The 19,405-nt window shown below is 39.1% G+C and overlaps 2 protein-coding genes across 2 annotated transcripts; both read left to right on the top strand.

The window, feature by feature from the left end:
• The first annotated feature begins 2,929 nt into the window (after positions 1-2,929).
• Positions 2,930-5,201, top strand: LOC102704354. The gene is made up of 2 exons (XM_006659411.3): positions 2,930-3,248; positions 4,334-5,201. The coding sequence occupies exons 1-2, from the start codon at positions 3,158-3,160 to the stop codon at positions 4,918-4,920; spliced, it is 678 nt and encodes a 225-aa protein (XP_006659474.1). The 5' UTR covers positions 2,930-3,157; the 3' UTR covers positions 4,921-5,201.
• A 2,147-nt stretch (positions 5,202-7,348) lies between these two features.
• On the top strand, positions 7,349-13,991 carry LOC102715604. The gene is made up of 6 exons (XM_006660125.3): positions 7,349-9,127; positions 9,733-10,166; positions 11,078-11,239; positions 12,494-12,569; positions 13,008-13,166; positions 13,673-13,991. The coding sequence occupies exons 1-6, from the start codon at positions 7,349-7,351 to the stop codon at positions 13,769-13,771; spliced, it is 2,709 nt and encodes a 902-aa protein (XP_006660188.2). The 3' UTR covers positions 13,772-13,991.
• The last annotated feature ends 5,414 nt before the right edge of the window (positions 13,992-19,405 follow it).

Raw genomic sequence — 19,405 nt, 5'->3', positions numbered from 1 at the left:
TGCTTGAGTTCTTTAAGAACCGACACATGGCAATGCACCTAACAATTGGTCCTTATTTTGAAAAAAATATATATCGGTGTGTTTCAAATCATAGCTAAAGGCAGGTGATTGCAAATTGCATCAAAATGCTACGAGGATAACGGATTTGACTATAGCTGATGCAGGTAAGCTCCATGCAGATATATAACATGAGAAATACTACTTCCGTTTTATAATATAAGATATTTGGCTTTTTTAATTATAACGTCTGACCATTCGTTTTATTTAAAAATTTATTATATATATTAAAAATGACGAGTTGTGCTTAAAGTTCTTTTGATAATACGTCACAAACAAAATAAATAATATTTTCATAATTTTTCAAATAAAACAACTAATCAAACATTATAAGAAAAATGTCAAACATTTTTAGTTAGGAAACGGAGGAAGTAACTCCGTAAGTTCTAAGTTCTAACCCCTCTAAAGATGTGTAACTGAAGAGCAAAAAATGCCTCATGATTCTCGCGACCATATTAATTAATATATTGTGCGACAATCCGTGATTAAATACCATCATTCTTTTATTTCTATTATAAGAACAATGTAAAAGAGCTGGCATCCTTGAACGTTCGGTGAAGACACGCCAGTACGTCACATCATAAAGTGCAGTTAATTAGTCTAATTAAAATCAGTACTAGTGAGATTTCACCGACAACTGTGGGAATCATGCAATCAGGAGCAAGGTACTCACAGATCGACTCACTGTGGTTGGATAATTCGTGTAGTTTTAGACAGCGCTGTACCGTGTTTAAATCTATATTTCACTATATTTTATTATTATAGTATAATAAAAAAATAATAAATGTTTGATTTTATTTAAGTATTTTTAAGACTAATCTCTCTCTATATATGTATATATGTTATTTTAAGTATGTTCAAACTAAAATTTATAAGTATTGACGGTCAAGTTTTTAAAAGTTGGACTGGGAACTTGTCCAAAACATATGAATATTGGAACTTGAGCGAGTAAAGTTTTCCCATGCACTTTATTGGCATCGGAAAAGACTAAATAATTGAAAATTGGAATATACACAGTATGCTTAGTTTTATTTACCCCATCCGCTCATCATTTTGCTAACTTCTAAGCATAAGCGAAAAATTAAACTTTAAAGCTTGATTTTAAGTTGATTTTGAGACTTAAATTTCATTGCACTTTATGTCACATAGGTTGTTTTTATATTTGTAAGAACACTATATAAAATTTCTAGGCATAAATTATTTTATTAATTACTAACAGATTGTTTTGCTTACTTACTAGCCTAACACCCTACTTTACTATGGATAAATAAATTATAATATTTTGTAAAATAAATAAAAATATTTTTTCATGAAAGATGTTTTCCATCTATCTTTAGGGAATATTCATCCTGACTTAATTTTGTACGCACTTATATTTGGGATTTAATTGATTCTTAATATTAATAATTTGGAAGATAATATGCAAAATTTATAATAAGAGTAGGCGAGGTGACAGATAATAATTACAATTAAAAAATGAGATGGGTTGACTTTAGCTCCGTCAAGTTGTAGGGCTGTCTATCAGCACTACTGCTATTAAACATCATGTTTTTAATTTTTAAAGAATTTTGTCAAAATCAAAATAATTTACCACCCATCTTCCACGATTTAGAACGGTCTGGGCCTTTCTGGTAGTAGTAGGCAGGGGTAAAAGTGCTTTTTCCGGATAATGATGATGGGGGTAAAGTGCTACGGAATCTATTATCTTTTCGCATCGACTTACCATTTAAAATTTAAATTTTTAATCTTATATTTAAAATAGATTTAAGGTTTTAATCATAATTTATTTTCTATTTTAAACTTTTAAAGCACTAAGAATATATATATATATTATTCATATTTTTATTTATAAATTTGTCGTTTAATTTTTTCTTTGAATAAGCTAAATAATTCGTTGTTTTTATCGACTGCTTTCCTCCGATTAATTCCATACTGTGCAGAAATGGAACTGCAATGTCGTACTGGTTGTATCGGATCGTTATGGGAAAATACGTTCAAAAACATTATCGTATAGTACCAACAAACCATCATCAAAGTAACTTTTTATCCATAACCGTTATGCGTTGCAAGGGTTGGTTCTATAACATTGTTATGAATTATTCAGATTAATTATTTACTACTATAAAATTTCAGAAAGGTGATGTTATTTATAATATGTCAACATGACCTTGATTTGCATGCCCCATAATACGTTGTTTCTGTGATACTTTATTCGGGTGATTAAGTTTTTGATGTTTCTATGTTCTGATAGTAGCAATATTGTTACCATTTTTTGGCTCCACCGTTTCACTCCCAATTCTAAGAAGAAAATGGTAAGGGACATGCTCCAACCATTTTCATAATCGGTGGAAGGTGCAATTTTACAAAATAAAGGTTCTCATCGTCGTTCATTGCTCGATCAGTTAGTATAAAAAAAGGTTTTACTGTGAATCCTAGAATTAAACCTAGGGCTTTTTCATCCAGATTTATTTGTAATTCTTGACTTTTAAAATACTAAATGTTGATAATACAAAAGTTTAAAACTTTTATCGCTTTATTTTTCTATGGTTTATTGTCTTATTGGCCGAATTCTCATACTTCCACCTATCCACACTCCAACATATCAATAAATTTCATCTCAACCGAAAGTCATTATTTCTACTTAAAAAAAGCTGGAGATGCAGATCTAGTTCTGCCTATAAATACCCTATGAACGGCCTTAATTCAAATAAATAAACTAAATTTTATTTTACAAATTAGCCATTCACACGTAAAACCAAGGAAGGCGGCCTTCTAACCGAAACTAGTCGGCGGGGGCATTCCCGGCAATCCACGCCACCAACGGCAACCGAAGGCGCAACACACTCAACACACAACACGAGAAGAGAGAGAGAGGGAAAAAAAAAAGAAAGGAGAGAAAAGCCTTTAAAGAAAGCGAGATCGACCTCGAGGCAGATCGACCCAGCGCTCAGCTCAGCCCCAAATCCTTCTCTCTTTCTCGCTGTCGCCGCCGACACGCGCGCGCGCGGCCCACCCCACCCTCACACCACCCCAGCTTCTCCTCGTCGATCCGGCACGTACTTGCGGCGACGACCGGCGAGGCGGACGGAGCTAGCGGACAATGGCGGTGATGGCGACCCTCGCGCGGCCGCTGATGGCCTCCCTGCTGGCGGCGCTCCTCCTCTCCGCCGCCTCGGCCGCCGACAGCAAAAGTACGGCCACCGCCCTCTCTCTCTCTCTCTCCGTACTCTCTGCAAATTACTACAGTAGTAAATTATATTTGTGCTCCTCCTGTTGCTGCATTTCCGAGCATTTTACCTGCGCGTGCTCTGATTTGGGGCCGGTGCTTGCTGTCTAACGCGCTGGTGGTTGGATCTGGGGCCTGAGTGCGTGTGGGTAGCTCGAATTGGGATCTTGGGGGGACTGGGGTCAGATTCCCTGCCATCTGGCGCAATTGGCCCTTGGGCCATGGAGAATTGGAGATCACTGTGGAAGCATCCAGTGATGCGAGCTCCTCTAGTTCTCTGTTTGACATGTACGGGAGTTGTTTCTTTTTCAGGGGGCGGGGGGCATGAGATGCCTTATTCAGAGATTTGAACTTTTTTGTTACTCCACAAATTGTGTTTCAATTATTCCTGGCTCACTGTCTGTCATTGATTCTGACTCAGATATACAGATGCTTGCTTCCAACGTACGTACCCACAAGTGTCAACATAAATAATTTGACAACGAAAAAAATATCAAATCATCAAATTTATCCCTCATACCAGTAGATCTTTCAGCATGGTGGATTCTGCGGTGACCTTTTAATTTTTTTTTTGACAGCGTTGTACAATCTGATTAGCACAAGGTAGTGCTTGTGCCACTCATCTATACACCATTGGGCTAATCACAGATGTTATTGCAAGTAACACTGGTTAGTTGTAAAACAATGTTGCTCGTCAATACACACTGCTGCCAATAATGCAGTCTGGCAATGTAGTTAATAAAGAAGTCCCAAAAATAGGCACATTAATTATGACATGAACATGCTCCACCTGCACATCGCTGGTTGGAAAATGTCTGGAATATTGACCATGGCAGATATAATTTGTCTTACTGTAGGCTTGTGGACAACTTTAGCAATACATTTATGCTATTAGCATGCATTTGTTGATCCAATGTTGTGATTTTCGCTTGTAATCATATAACCACCCAATCACAGTCCAATGTGTTTGTATTTGTATTTCACTGCCTCCTAAATCCTGAATTTTGTACCAATTCCATCCTGGCATCCTCTAACTAAACTCCTTTCCAGACAACCCTGCCGACCAGCTTGTGTCATTGATCAACAGCAACCGCACTGCCAGCAAGGCATCTTCTCTTGATGATAACCAAGGCCTAGGATGCATTGCTCTGCAGTACATTAAAGCATACGAGGGTCAATGCAACCAGGTTGGGCAAAGCAAGAAGCCCATGGAGTCCAGCTTCGCCGAAACATTTGCCCCAAACTGTGGCGTCCAGGTCGCGACGCTTTCCAAGATCACCGGGAGGCTTCTGGCGTGCCAGTCTAACTACGCGACGCCAGGCCAGGCCTTCGACTTCCTGGTTAATGATGCGAAGAGCCTCGAAGTACTGCACAGCAAGAACCACACTGAGGTGGGAGCAGCTGTCACTGGCACTTCCGGTGGCGGGCCGTACTTCTGGTGTGTCCTGTTCAGCAGCGGGAAGCCAAACACCAGCTTCAAGGTAGATGGTGGGGTGCCCAAGTCCGTCCGTCCAGGATGCTTCAGCGGCAACAACGACGACTGCATGGGCGCCAATGCTGCAGTCTCGATCGGTGTGGGTACCTGGAGACTGGTGGCTGCCCTACTATTCTCTGCGGCTTGTGCTTTGGCTTTGTGAGTTTAAAGTAGAGATGTCCTGTTGCATTGCACCATTCTTTTGCTCATCTTGGACTTGGTTTGGAATTTTGCTTCAGAAGACCAGTAGAACACTCTGTTGTTGCTGCCGCACTATTCTTTTGTCTCTTAGCAGCTGAACTCTGTCAGGATTAAGAAACATTGTTTTCTGCACTTATAGATGATGAGACGAACTACCTGTGCGGTCTGTTCGTCTGTTGTATTTATAGTGTATTTATATAAATGTACTCTTTGGAAAATAATTGAGACTGTAACTTTGTAAGATCCTTTGGATTCGTATGCTCATTTCCATGGAATGAGCTTTGTGTAGCAAGTGCTCTGTTGTATCAGTATGGAACTTGGTCAGATCAGAAAAGGACTTTGTCCATCCGGAGAAAAAGAACTTTACCGTGAGAATTTTGTCCTGAATATCGTCAATTGACAGGAGCAAAATAGAGTGGTTTTTTGATTGTGATATGAGCAGCTGAGCCAGCAGCCGTCGCAGCTGGGATGATAGATTGATGAACTGCTCAAGCAGCTGAATAACCTGTTAGCTGATCATTGTCTTGCCGGTTGCAGGGCAGGCATATCGCCGAACAGTTGATGCGCGTCAGCCTATGAGCGTTTGATGGGAATTAAACTTTCTGTACACAGTTATTAGACTAGAAAATTAGATTGAAAACTCTATTAAGATAGCTAGACTATGAAATTGGATTGAAAACTCTACTAAGAGTAATTTATTTCATCTCTACCTATTTAATCAACTCCTATTGGTCACTTGGACCTAACATTTAATGATAAGCTAAGAGCATCTATAAGAGAATAGCTAAATTGTGACTTTCCAGATCTAAATTTACACATTCGTAACAGGTTTGGTAACTCCAAAACTAACATGTACTCCAATGGACTCTCTATCACCACTCTCTGAATTTGGCGAGTGAGAGGAAGACTAGAGGGTTCCACCCACATGGGACTCCGGATATTAATCTTGCTATTGAGAAAATTCTAGCTGTATTTTTTACATCTTCATTAGAGCATCTCCAAGAAATTACTAATATTTTAATTTCTAAAAGTTTGTATTGGGTTCATCTTAAAAAAAATATTACGCATAAAAATTATGCACTTCTTCGACAGAAATCTAAAAATGAATAACTTGTATTAGAAACAAGTATTCTTGCCCCAAATTTAGCCATTTAGTACACATGTGAGTTAATTTAAGGCATGTGTAAATATTATGAATGTTTTTAGAAACCTGTTGGAGGTATGTTTTTTTTCAATTTCTAAATTTTAGTTTTAGAAATCAATTTTAGACATCTCTTGGAGATGCTCTTATCAATTTAACAATAAAGGATTCCTAAATCAATCAAAAAACCTTACCCTATGGACCGGGGTTATATTAAGGCCATTATCAGTGGCCCTTTCACTTGACATTAATTATGTGACACATCAGATTTTTTGATGAGATGACAAAGATTTAATTTGAAAAGAGAAAAAACTCTTTCATCCCAGCGAAAGGTTCGTGGCGTTTGTTTTCAAACAAATAAAAGCCGAATAAAAGTCCAATGAGGCCAAACCTTTCTTTCCCTTCTTTCATCTAGATCTCACGCGGGGTCCACTTCCTATTTTCCTCTCCTGCAGCAATTTGCATAACATATTTGAGCATACTCTCATATAAGAATTTAATAGTCTATCAGATCTATAAAACTATAAAATGAAAGAGATCATCGAAATATGTCCTCTCATTTCAGGGAATAAAACTAGAATGCCGACATGTCACACTTAGAAACTGTGAAATAAAAAAGATCACTGAGAATGACCTAATCTAACTTTTAAGAACCAATATTATCCGAAAGAATATAGAGTCAGAAAAACATTGGAAAGGAAACAGTGAATTTATTGTCGTACTTCTGAATATAGCTGTGATTTTTAACTGAAATATAACTTAGGTTCTTCATTAAAATCCAACGGAGAAACTATTGACGTATACTACGGACAACCTCCCCGGCAGCAAACAAGAAACACAAACACAGCGGCAACAATTCCGTTTCCCGGTAATGGCACGAACAAAATCTCGTCACACCATCCATAGACCCATCCCATACGCCGGAAGGAGTCACGGCTGGGCGCACGGTGCACCGGGCTCACCTGACCAGACCTGGGCCCGGCCCCACGTCCCCCCACGACGCCTCGGGCCTCGACCACCCACGACCCACCAGCCAGCCGCCGCAGCCCGCCCGCGTCCACCACCACCATCAAACGACCCAACCCAACACCTCATCTCTCGCTCGCGCGGGAAAAACCATAAAAAAACTGCGCCGCCGCCCGCCCAAACGCGCCGCGCCTCCTTCCCCTGCAAGCTTCCCCCCTCACCCCACCCTCTTCCGCTCACGCCGCACTCAAACCGCACCCCTGCCGCCTCCGCCTCCATCCCGATGCCTCGCCTCCGCTCGGGCGCCGACACCGGGAGCCCGCCCGCGGCGGTCCCACCGTCGCCGCCGCCGCCGGAGACGGCGGGCGGGTCGTCGTCGGGGACCCCGGGGCCGTCGCCGTCCACCTCCGTCTCGCTCGGCCTCGGCCAGGGCCCCGCCCCCGACGGATCCCTCAAGTCGCCCGTCGCGGCGCCGCGCCGCCGCAGCCTGCGCCTCGCCGGGGCGGCGCCCGGCGTCGCGAGCCCGACCACCCCGACGTCCGCTCCCCCGGGGCCGGGTGGCGCTTCCCATGGCTCCGATTCCGGGTCGTCCGGGAAGAGGAAGGAAAGCCCCCGGCCTGCTTCCGCCCCTGTTGCTGCTCCGACCAGCGGTGGTGAGTTGGGGAGCGATGGCGGCGGCGTGGGGGATGCTAGGGATTGGGGCGGCGATGGTGGCGGTGATCGTCGCCGTGTGTGGAGGTTGTTATGCTTGCGATCGTTGTCTAGGGTTGCGAAGCGGTCGATGGAGCCGGGTGTTCAAATGAGTGGGGGGATGGGGTTTGGATTGGATGGAGGAGGCGAGGCTGGTGGCCAGGTGCCTGATGAAATGCCATACTGGAATATGGATAGTCCGGGAAAGCGTCATAAGAGCGTACTAGATGGAGGAATGGAGATCCAATACGTGCCTGATTCAGAGAGTTACAATGATGATGGTGGCTGCATACTGCTGGGGGAGGATGGCAAGAGGAATCCGGTACAGTTATGCACTGCTCCTAATGGGATTGAACCGAATATGTTCACAACGAGCATCAGCAGGAGAGATGGAGGGAGAATGTGCGACTCTCTGAAGACAGGTAAAGAGGAAACTAGAGGAGTTAGTATTCAGGAAAATGACATCTCAATTGATGAGCATATGCATGGACAGAATTCAGCAGAGGCAGCAATTGGTGAGATTATTGAGCCATTAGCATCACCTATGCGAAGTGCATTAGGTGAAAACTATGCAGATACGTATTTCATAGAAGAGGAGATAAAGAACAAGGCTAGATATGATGTTAAAGGAAAAGGGAAACTGGTTTTGGGGAACGATGATTCTGGTGCTGGTACCATGACCGGCAGGTTTAGTCCTGATAGTAAAGGAAAGGCAAAGATGGATGCAGAAGAGAATCCATTGTATGTTAGTTCAGGTGATGTAATGGACTTGGACCCAGTGATTGCTGAAGGGATGCAGAGTTTGTCAACAGATAATATGGAGCCTCGTCGGAAAGAAAGAGCAAGACAGAGAGCTATTGAATTGGCTCCTAGGTTTGCATTCTTCAAAACAGATGAAGATGGACATAGTGATGATGATGACGATGTTGAAGAAGAGCTGGAACCAGTTGCTAATCCTCAGCACTGGCCAGGTCCAGTTTCTACTGCAATTAGGATCATTGATGACAGAGAATCTAAACTGAAAGCTCGGGAATTGAAATCTTCTAACTTGGACAAGCCTGCTAATAAGGTTATTTCGTGGACACCTACCAAAGATAGGAAATCTCCACTGCGACCTGCTCCATCGCTTACAAGCTTGTGCTTGCAAACTCTCTCAAATAATGCTGAAGCTATTGAATCACTTGCAGGCATTCCAGATGAGCTAAAACATAGGCTCTTAACTAGTCTATGCCATTCTAGAAAGATGAATGCCCATCTTCTTGGTGAATTGATGTGTGATAATCCTGTGGAAGTGGAGCTCTGTGAGTGTTCATGGTTGAGTGAGGAAGTCTTTGAGACCACTTTTGGGAAATGCAGGACAGAATTCTTGCAGGTAATGAGTTTCTACTCTTTGTTCGCTAATTGGCTGTGTGTTGCTATGAATAAAATGTATTATTTATTTTTCTGGGCTGGCTAAAGGAGGCCAACAAATTTCATTAAGATTGAAGGAATAAAAGGTCACAAGTTACATTGACAAGAAGCCGTGGAAGCCAGACAAGGTTAATGGGCAAACTTGCTCCAAAAAAAGGAATTACATGTTGTGATGTTTGAAAAAAAACGAACAGTTTCTACTTTGAATAATCCTTCATATTTTTCTTGTAGGGAGCATATGACACCTTTATACATTTTTAATCATAAGGTTAGCATTTGTCCTAGGTATATTTTACGATTTCGTTACCATAGATTTTTCCATGATAGACTACTATTTTAGAGTGGAATAAGATATTAATATGTACAAGCACTATTTCATAAGTATACATGTTATATTTTGCATTGTCATTAGAAAACAAGTTGTTAAACTTGTTGGCTTCAGATTGTGATCATAATAGGGTTTGGGACTTTGGGTTGATCACTGATATTTTGCTAACATACTTTTGGCCTTGTTGTTTAAGTTGTCTATTGAGGATTTATTCTTTTTCCTTGTTGCTCTTATTGAAGGTTTTGCAGCTTGACTTATCTGGGCGATGCCTGCCTGACTACATGTTGCCTGCTACCTTAGCAAGGGTTCCTAACTGCATGCCATTATTGAAAAGATTATCTCTGAAGGGAAATTACCGTCTTTCTGATAATGGGTTAGACACAATAATCTCTGCAGCACCTTCTCTGAGTTCGCTAAATTTGTGCGAGTGCTCTCTTCTTACTTCAACTGGAATTGAGAATCTTGCTAACAAGTTGAATTCAGTCCTTACGGAACTATATATTGATGACTGCTTAAATGTGGATGCCATGATGATTCTTCCTGCCCTACAGAAGATTAAGCATTTAGAGGTTTTATCGATGTCTGGCGTGCAATCTGTCTGTGATAAGTTTGTCAAGGAGCTCATTCCTGTACATTGTTCAAATCTGAAGGAGTTAGCATTTGCTGGTTGCTTGTAAGTCTTCATGGCTTTCTACATATGAGCAATATCTTCTTTACATCACTTCCTCATCCAGAAATATAAGGACATCTAGAGTTAAATTTGTCCAGTAATATTAGGACATCACCACCTACTTCCTCATCTCAACCAGTCATAACCATTCATAATTTAATTCCCTAACTTCAACCTTAATATCCCCCACCCCAAAGCCTCCATATATTCTTATATTTTTGGATGGAGCGATTATTACTTTATCAGCACTATGGTTTCTCAGTATTAGATTACAACTTGCATTTGACACTTTCATGTCCAAAACCACACCATAAATCCAGGTATATACAAAACAAGTTTCCGTATAGAACATAAGCCCAAAGCTGAAATCACTGATTCTAATGTAACTGGAAGGTCTACATTAAAGTAATAAGCCAATTATGTATCTCAAGGTCAGTACATGGCAACTGCACTATGTTGTTAATATAGCACCCATTTTCTCATTGAAGGGGCCTGGATAATATAGGGGCTTTTGCATTTCTGATCTTTTAGTGTAGTAATATGGTGCCAACATTTTAAATGTGATTTTTCACGTTTTAATGTGGTGGGAGTGCTGCTCAAAATGAAACCTTAACGTGATAGTGCAGGCTGCCAATAGCTTTGGTGCCTTCTTGAAAACTTCAACCCCATTGAACTATTTATTTGATAATTCGAGTCGCCATGCTACTGCCTTTATCATTGTTATTTAAGTGTCACATTTGAGAGCATATTGATAAAAAGTTTTATGTATATGCTATAGACCCTGTTTGTCACAATCGTCTTATACCATAAATTTGCGTTCTCATGATATGATTAACCATGACATGCTATACAGGTGTAGATGCATGATTCAGGGCACATTTCTGACTTACTATGTTTGTGTTGTCTAAATGTAGGAAACTGACATCATCTTCCATTAAGACTATTGGGGGGAACTGCCCACAGTTATCTTCATTAGACCTTCGCAACTTGAATAGGTTGCGTGATTCAGCAATGACACATCTTCGCAATGGTTGTCGGCTTATAAAGAAATTAAGGCTTCAAAGGAATACATTTAGGTATTTCTCCTCAGATGCTGTTTGAAGTGTTTTATTCTTTAGCAGGATCACATTCATGTTGATGTGGTGCAAATCTTGTTGATATGACATCCAAGACTTCATTCTTTTTTGTCAGATAATGATCATCGAATTGAGTTTTATCTTTTTCACTTGCATTACACTTATCTTTCTCAATAAGATTTATTTCATAATATAGCATGACTTTTCACTTTCTCTATGTAAAGAATGTTGTTTACAACCCTGGTTTGGTGTAGAAGGCAGCTGAAATATTTCTCCTTTCTTTTTTGTTGTGCTCATTTTCATATCCTGAATTTACTGCTTTTGAAACAAATCCGCAGTTTTCTGTGTTGACTGGAACCTAGCTGTCTAGAACAGCCTGGCCATGGGGTTGCTTCTGCCCATACTTAACTGTGATGTCTACGGATCATTTTGTTTTTTGCCTTGTGATTCTTTCTCTTTCTGTTGTCATTTTTCAAATGAATTTCTTCTCTGTAGTGTGAAGTGCTTACAGCCTTTTACGCTTCTCTCCCTGATTTTACTTACAGCTTGAAACAAGTACATAACATAGTTTTGTGATGTAATGTGGATTACTTTGCTCTAATAATAATGCCGTCAAGACTTAAAGACTCTATGCCCGTTTAACAGAAATTCTGCTAGAATGTGAGATCTGTAATCATGAGACATTTTGTTCTGTTTGGTAGAATTGAGCTGCTATGTACTTTTGTAGATTAAGGAAACATCTAAATTACTACTGTTGTTTTGGGCTACCAAACTAAAGTTGTTTTGGACTTTTCAGAGTGAACAATACATATGACTTTGACTACCTAATTCTTTTGCATAAACAAAAGTTTACTTATTGCCTGCATACATCCTAAAATAAACATTCTTTTCTGACTGGAGTATGGAATACAAAGAATAACACACCCCGCTTGAGTCAAGCTGGAACTCAGATTGGTTTCCAGTCTCAAAGAATCTCCTTGGTTTCTAAACCAGCAGGAATGGATCCCTGCTTAGCAATCTGTACAAGAGACTCCACATATTTTTACAGTTCCAGAGTATTTGCTGCCTCATCCCAAAGTTATTAGCAGAGGTCAACACTGATGAATGTTGTGGAACTTTGTTTTATTTTAGCGTGACTCTTTACTAATACTTGGTGTTACTATTTTGTATTCATCTGCATGAAACATGATTTTTTGCGTAATGTGTTCATGTGAAGTTATTTCTGAGCTGTAATCATCTCGATTGTAACCGCAGTGATGAAGCTATATCTCAGTTTTTGGAACAGTGTGGAGGATACCTAATTGAGTTATGCCTGAACAATGTTGAGAAGGTACTCTGCCCATTCTTCCTTGTCTATGTTTGTTTGCCTGTCTAAGCATTGTGCTGATAGAAATTAGGATATCTAATGAGTTCTTTTCATGCTTAACCTAGGATATGATAATATTCTTGCTCTACAGTAGATTCTCTTTGTTGAAATGTGTTATTGACTCACTGAACTGCTATTTTACTTCTGACCTATAATGCAAAAGTTATTACCGAGTCACTGATGTTTTACTTCTGACGTATAATCATTTATTCCCTCTGTTAGTACATAATTGCTGACTTCTAAATTATTTATTATATTTAATACTATTGCTCCCTCATTTCCTATGGATTTGTTTGTTTCATTGTACCTGTATCTTAGGTAGTGTTTCATGCATTCTTGAACTGTTCCATGATGCCTTTCACCTCTAACATATACCAATAATACCTACTGCTTTTACTTTAGACTGGAAACCTTACTGCATGTGCAATTGCTCGCAACTGTTCCACACACTTGGAGGTTCTGGATCTTTCCTTTTGCCGTGAACTGACAAACGAAGCGTTGGGGCTGATTGTTGATAGCTGCTCATCATTGAGAATTGTCAAACTATTTGGGTGTACCCAGGTACGTTAACTTATGCAGCACATTAAGTTTAGAGCGTTAATATTTTCTGAAACAAAATGGCACCTCCGCCTATTAAATTAAGGGAGCAGAAAAAACACAGGAGTATTTTTAAAGGAAAACAGGTGCAAGCAGAAACACAGAAGTCTAGACTGCTATACTAGTACAACACGCTATAGTGGCTTCCTATTAAGCTAGTGGATAGACAAATTGCTGCCTCTTAGATTCCAATCTAGGTGATTGAAGTAACCTACTTGGGCTCCACTTCTGTGTTCGTTTTGAAAAGTATGGCTCTCCTTCCACACATTCCACCAAACCTAAACTCATGCGTCTTAATGTTCTGCTATCCTGAGTGTGTTTCATACTTACCAGGATGTTTTTTTTCCTGAGACACTGCTAGGATGCTAATATAAAGGCTCAATATTTTTAGTTCATGTTGAATGCTTTCAATCTGTAAGCAGTTAACGCAGAATAAGGAACAAACTTGATGTGCTGCTGTTACTTTCCAGATCACAGATGTTTTCCTGAAGGGCCACTCAAACCCGCTGGTTACAATTATCGGGATAGAGGGTAAAGTACTTGAGCAAGCGGTGGGTCTAGCCATCTAGAATTTTAGTAGTCAAGCCCCTGGAGGTGGCTGTAGAATTTTGGCAGGGAATATTTTTGCAAGCTTACCCTGTTGTCTTCTGTATCAAGTAGATGCTCCTACAGAGGTTTAGCGTTTGAATGTCTTAACATTCGTTCATGCCATGGAAAATTCCATCTCTACATTCCCAAACTATAACCATCATTTCGGTCATATGTACATATACATATTTGGGCACCCCTAATACGCGAATGTTCGCTTATCCGTGACGTGCGCGAACGCATCTACTAGCTCCTGCGCGTGCATTGGAGCCATGTACAAACGGTCTCCGCGTACGCGCTCTCTTGATGTGCTCTTGATGTGCACTAGTCGGTTAGTAAACGGTGTATTTTTCCATGCACGCACTTTTTAAAATGCTAAACGGTGGCAAAATTATATAAAAATTGTTTAAAAAATTAGATTAATCTAGTTTTGAAGTTTACAAAAGTTAATATTTGATTAATCATGTGGTAATGACTTTCTTTATTTTATGTGCGTTGACGAGACTTTTGTCCAAGAGCAGGTACAATAGTAGGCTATAAACCTATAAACATATTTTAAAAAGATAAGAGACGTTAGAGAAGAGAGGTGTGCTACTAATTTGTAGCCAGTCGTACAGGGTTTCAATACAAAAAGTGTGAATGACATGTGAGACCATATATTAATGTTTTGTAGGTAACTATTGTATTTGTTAGCTATTAGATTGACTATAGATGAATTGGAGTTAATAGTTGGCTATACTATTAAGCTTGCTCTAAAGATGGCAATGGAGACTTATTACCCAAAACCTGATGGGTATTTATCCCATTAGGGTGGATAAAAGAGTTAGATTTTATATACATGGATACTTTAATGAGAAATTTTTACACTTGATGGGTTATTAGGTTTGGGTATGAGTAGATAGTATCTATACACATTATTGTATTACCCAATGGTACCCATTAAAAATAAATAAAAATAAATTATTTGGTTATGTGGTGAAACTTCTGGTTATGTTTATTCTTTACCGTTAAATTTATAAGTCATATTAATATCGATCATGTATTGTTATTTTTATTTCATTCGTGGATAATAATTAGGTGTGGATTACCTGTGGGTAAGAAATACCCATGTAGGTATGTGTATGAGAAAAAATTATACCCATAACGTAATTGAATAATCTACCGGGTGTATTTTAATTTTGTGGAGCTGGGTCCGAGGTCGTGATATCCAGTGAGTGATACCCATTGCCACCTTTACTTTTGTCATAAGCGGTCGTGAACGAGTCCTTTGTGCACATAAATTTTATGTTTGGTTGATTTATACATGAATGTAAAAAAAACTTTAGATCTAAATAGTATTTCTTAGAACAATCAATTTTCTTAAGTTAAATAAAATAGATATTTTCTTCGGAGCTTTATGCCAATACAAAACTTTGTATTGGAATAAAGACATTTTTCTCCGCAATAAAATACTGTTAATTTTATCCACAATCATATTTCACATTGTTTTGGTTGGTCCAATTTTGCTCACGCTACTATGAGAATTAATTTTACTTTCTTTTCCTATTAAGATGTTTTAGTTCACTAGGTTGCCTCTCATAGATTCATTAGGCCTTTCAGATGGTTGACCTACCCTCATGTGGAAAGTAAAGACCCTTCCACTTTTAAAGGTTGGGGCGAGGAGGGATTTGAATCCCTGACAGCGTAGTTTATAGCCACATGCTCCAATTCTTTGAGCTACAAGTTGATCCTGTCTCCATTGGGTCTCTTCTGGGGTACCCCAAAATGATCCTTCATCTCCCTACCCATTTCATTTTAGGTTAAGAAGAGAAAACACCCTTCTCTCTATTCATGGATATTGATGACATCCTTTCATTTAGTAGCACGTTAGCATGAGATAGCCTTAATGTTAGTGACGAGGTTTAAAAGAGGAAAGACTTGTGGTGGATACCTAGTTACCCTGAGACGAGAAAGAGTGTAGCAAATGACAGAATGCTTTGAGTAGTTGAAAATAAGCAAATAAACAAATAAGGAAAGTAGAATTTACTCACGAACCCTATGCCTTTGGAAAAAAAAAGACTCATTATTCCAATTCCTTACCAAGAAAGGAATGGCTTAGGAACATATGCTGACTTTATAGTCTCTTACCAAGAGAGGAAAGCCTTGGGAACTTTTGCCGACTTGTGTAACTTCAAACCCATAAGCCAAAGAAGAGATATATCTCTTCAAATGATATTGACCAAATTACTGAATTCAAACCACAACGACCACGGGTGAGGTATAAGAAACATTCAACAAGTCAATTTGTTTGCCCAAAAGACATTTTATTCTAATATTCCCTAATGAGGTTTGACAACATGGAAACACACTTTAATGTAACTTTCGAAATAGCTAGTCGTGACCAAGTAATCACTAGTTTTGCTTGGTGAGTTGGGAACCTATCTATCTCCTTGAAGCTGTAGAGAATTGAGGGAAGTAATCGCTAGTTTTGCTCATCAACGTCTAACCCGAAGATGTAAACAAATAATTCACTAGATTTTTTTTTGGAAATTTCACTTGAAAAAAATATTAAATTCATATGATTGAGCCAACTTTTTAATAAAAACTTCCTACTATATAGGGCCTGGTTAGAGGAGCTTTTAGATTCTGAGAAGCAAACTAACTCTAATTTAAATAAATAAACTAAATTTTATTATAACTTATTTATTTAGTCGGCCATGAATTATCCGCGAGCCGATGTGTCTAACCTTACGTGTGGGCAGTGCACTTCACCACACTTCCATCCTTTGTCCATTTGCGCTAGCTGCAGTGCTAGGGGTGCGTACGTCCGTTTCGTCTGCATGGTCGATGCACATCCGCTGGCAGCTGAGTCATTTTTCATATTCTTGAGATGATTTTGTTCGTATCCTCCGGGTTATGGCAATTTGATCTCAGTTTTATTACTTAATTGGACATGGCGACCACCCTTCGGATAGAAGAAAATGAAAGAAAATTATATTAACACAAAATTCAAGTAAGTGAACTCTTGAGTATGGACAATATATTATGACCAACGGAAATTAGTGTGCCATAGTTATGCACGGTTTAGCTCAATGCTTGTCTTCAGGTGATCAGCTTAATAGGTTCACATATGGGCTTAACACTAGGAATAAACTAGCACTTGAGTGCAACGTATTTTGTGACGGATAAGTACTTTGCCGGCTCAATTAAATTTACTTTGATGACAAGATGAGTGAAAATGATATTTGACGTCAGACTGATGATATATGAATATATGATATGAAGGAAGGGTACGATACGGATGATGACATCAAATTTATGGAAACACCCATATAATCTGGTTGAAGGATGACGGTTAGTAGATAGGAGTAATGAAAATGGGTGATCTTTGTCGAGCATTCTGAATCTCTGATACCAATATCATTGGAATATTCTTTCTTTGCTGGTATTAATTTACGTATCATGATAAAAACACAAATACACAATCATACACAAACTACATTTTTATGTCTCACACATAAATATTTTTGTTAATATGTGTAGACGTAATATACACTAATCCGTATACGCGACCGTAACCTGCCTCTAGAACCACATAGCCTTTGGACCCACTTATATGTATTATCTCACTTACACTTTTATTTTCGATTCTTCTAAAAGTATCATTCCAGAAGTGATATCGATGGAGGATAATATCTAATAAGTTAGTTCTATCCTTAATAAACTAGTAAGATGGAATTAAACATGCGCAATGAGCTTCCCTGAAATCATGAACTATGTAGACCACATCCTAATTGAGCTAGTACGTTTGATATGACACCCGATGTGCCCTTCGCACGTTTGCCACCAACCTCCAGACCATATCCATGAACACAGTCCATATGATGACGAGTGTGTTAGCCACTCTTGTTTAGAGTGCACTCCAACACCATAACAAGTGTTAGCCACTCTGGATCGTCAAAGGCAATGCCAGTTTCTCTCCCCAAAATAATAAAGAAAAATAATATTGTCACTGTACGTCACTCATTGCGTTAGCACTCTGTCTTGGCCGGTCTACGAATACAGGGGGCGATTATTGGCTTTTTTCTGAAAAAATCCAAACAACGTATCTGCGAACGAAAAATAATTTATAAATAAAAATTATATATATATATATATATATATATATATATATATATATATATATATAAGCTAAGCCTAAAAAGTAACCTCGGTGAAAAAACCGTAAAATCAACTTTAAATTAATATTGAAAATTTAAATTTTAGTTTATAAGGATAAGTAGAAGCGAAAGAAGACATAGCCTAGCTCATTCAATTCATCACTTCAACAGTGAACTAGCGATCGAGCAGCTTAGCAATACATTTTTGTGGCAAGCGAGGAAGAGATAGATGCTGTATTTATTTGTTCGTGTAATATATTTTCTTGCTGGGGTTTTTGTTTGTGTAATCGATCCGTGGATCATTGCGGGGATTTTTTTGAGGATGAAAATTTGTTGTTTGTATATATGTGTTAGAGTAAAGTGTACCAGCGGTCTCTAAACTTATGTGCATGTGTCATCTACGTCACTGAACTTTCAAAATGTATTTTTGGGTCTCTGAACTTATTCGGAGGTTGACTATAGGTCCAATCAGGCTCCGACCTGCTTCATCCGCTGACGTGGCATGTCTGACGCTTACGAGAAGAGAGAGAAAAGAATAAGGATGAGAGAGATAATAACATGTGAGACCCACATGGCCCAACAACACGTAGGCGCTACCATGGCATCCACGTCAACGGATGGAGCGGGTCGGAGCCCGATTAGACCTATGTGACACCCCCGGACAAGTTCGGGGACCAAAAATGTATTTAAGAGTTCAAGGACCTAGATGACATATGCACACAAGTTTAGAAACCGTTGGTGTACTCCACTCTATGTGTTATATTTCTTCTAAATGTTTTGATCCCCTGATTTCACACACGATAGAAGTGTGTATTACATTTTTTTGGGTTAAGACGGCTTTTGGCCCCACTTTTCTACGTGAGGAGTAAAGTGACAGAAAGTAACTCGACTATGTTGATTCATAAAAAAATAAATTCGACCATGATGTTCGACGATTTTCTATGACGATTTTGCATATTTATGTTCAAAGCAACTATTCAAAACACTGCTAGCACATCCTACTCCCTCCGTCTCAAAATAAACCAATTTTTCACTTTTTACCTATATTTTTTGACTCTTCGTCTTATTTAAATTTTTTTTATGATTGATATTTTTGTTTTTATTAGATGATAAATTATGAATAGTACTTTACGTGTGACTAATTTTTTTTCTAATTTTTTAAATAAGACGGATGATCAAACGTTAGACACAAAAACCAGAGAATTGGTTTTTTTCGAAACAGAGAGGGAGTACCTTCTTTCTCTGTAACGGCTCAAAGCTACTACCTCTAAATAGGTCACCTTGCCGTTACACAGTTTTGACCACCGATGTGGCGATTGGTTCCTAAGATTCACCACAACTCCTAGCTACAAGCAATTATTAATAAGGAAAATCCAAAAAAAAAAGACAAATGTAGCTAACGCTCGATGAAGCTGGTACTGTTGATGCACTCGCTGTCATGTTGCCGATGAAGTATTAGCATGGGATTAATCCCGT

This window comes from Oryza brachyantha, chromosome 8 (assembly GCF_000231095.2).
Source record: "Oryza brachyantha chromosome 8, ObraRS2, whole genome shotgun sequence".
Taxonomy (NCBI): domain Eukaryota; kingdom Viridiplantae; phylum Streptophyta; class Magnoliopsida; order Poales; family Poaceae; genus Oryza; species Oryza brachyantha.
This window is presented reverse-complemented; position numbering and strand designations above follow the sequence as displayed.

Excerpts from the sequence above, each read along its gene's own strand:
- LOC102715604 (XM_006660125.3), top strand. The coding sequence starts at position 7,349 with ATGCCTCGCCTCCGCTCGGGCGCCGACACCGGGAGCCCGCCCGCGGCG. Across the intron at positions 12,570-13,007 it reads GCCTGAACAATGTTGAGAAG|ACTGGAAACCTTACTGCATG; the intron begins GTACTCTGCCCA and ends CTTTTACTTTAG. Across the intron at positions 13,167-13,672 it reads AACTATTTGGGTGTACCCAG|ATCACAGATGTTTTCCTGAA; the intron begins GTACGTTAACTT and ends GTTACTTTCCAG.
- LOC102704354 (XM_006659411.3), top strand. The coding sequence starts at position 3,158 with ATGGCGGTGATGGCGACCCTCGCGCGGCCGCTGATGGCCTCCCTGCTG. Across the intron at positions 3,249-4,333 it reads CTCGGCCGCCGACAGCAAAA|ACAACCCTGCCGACCAGCTT; the intron begins GTACGGCCACCG and ends ACTCCTTTCCAG.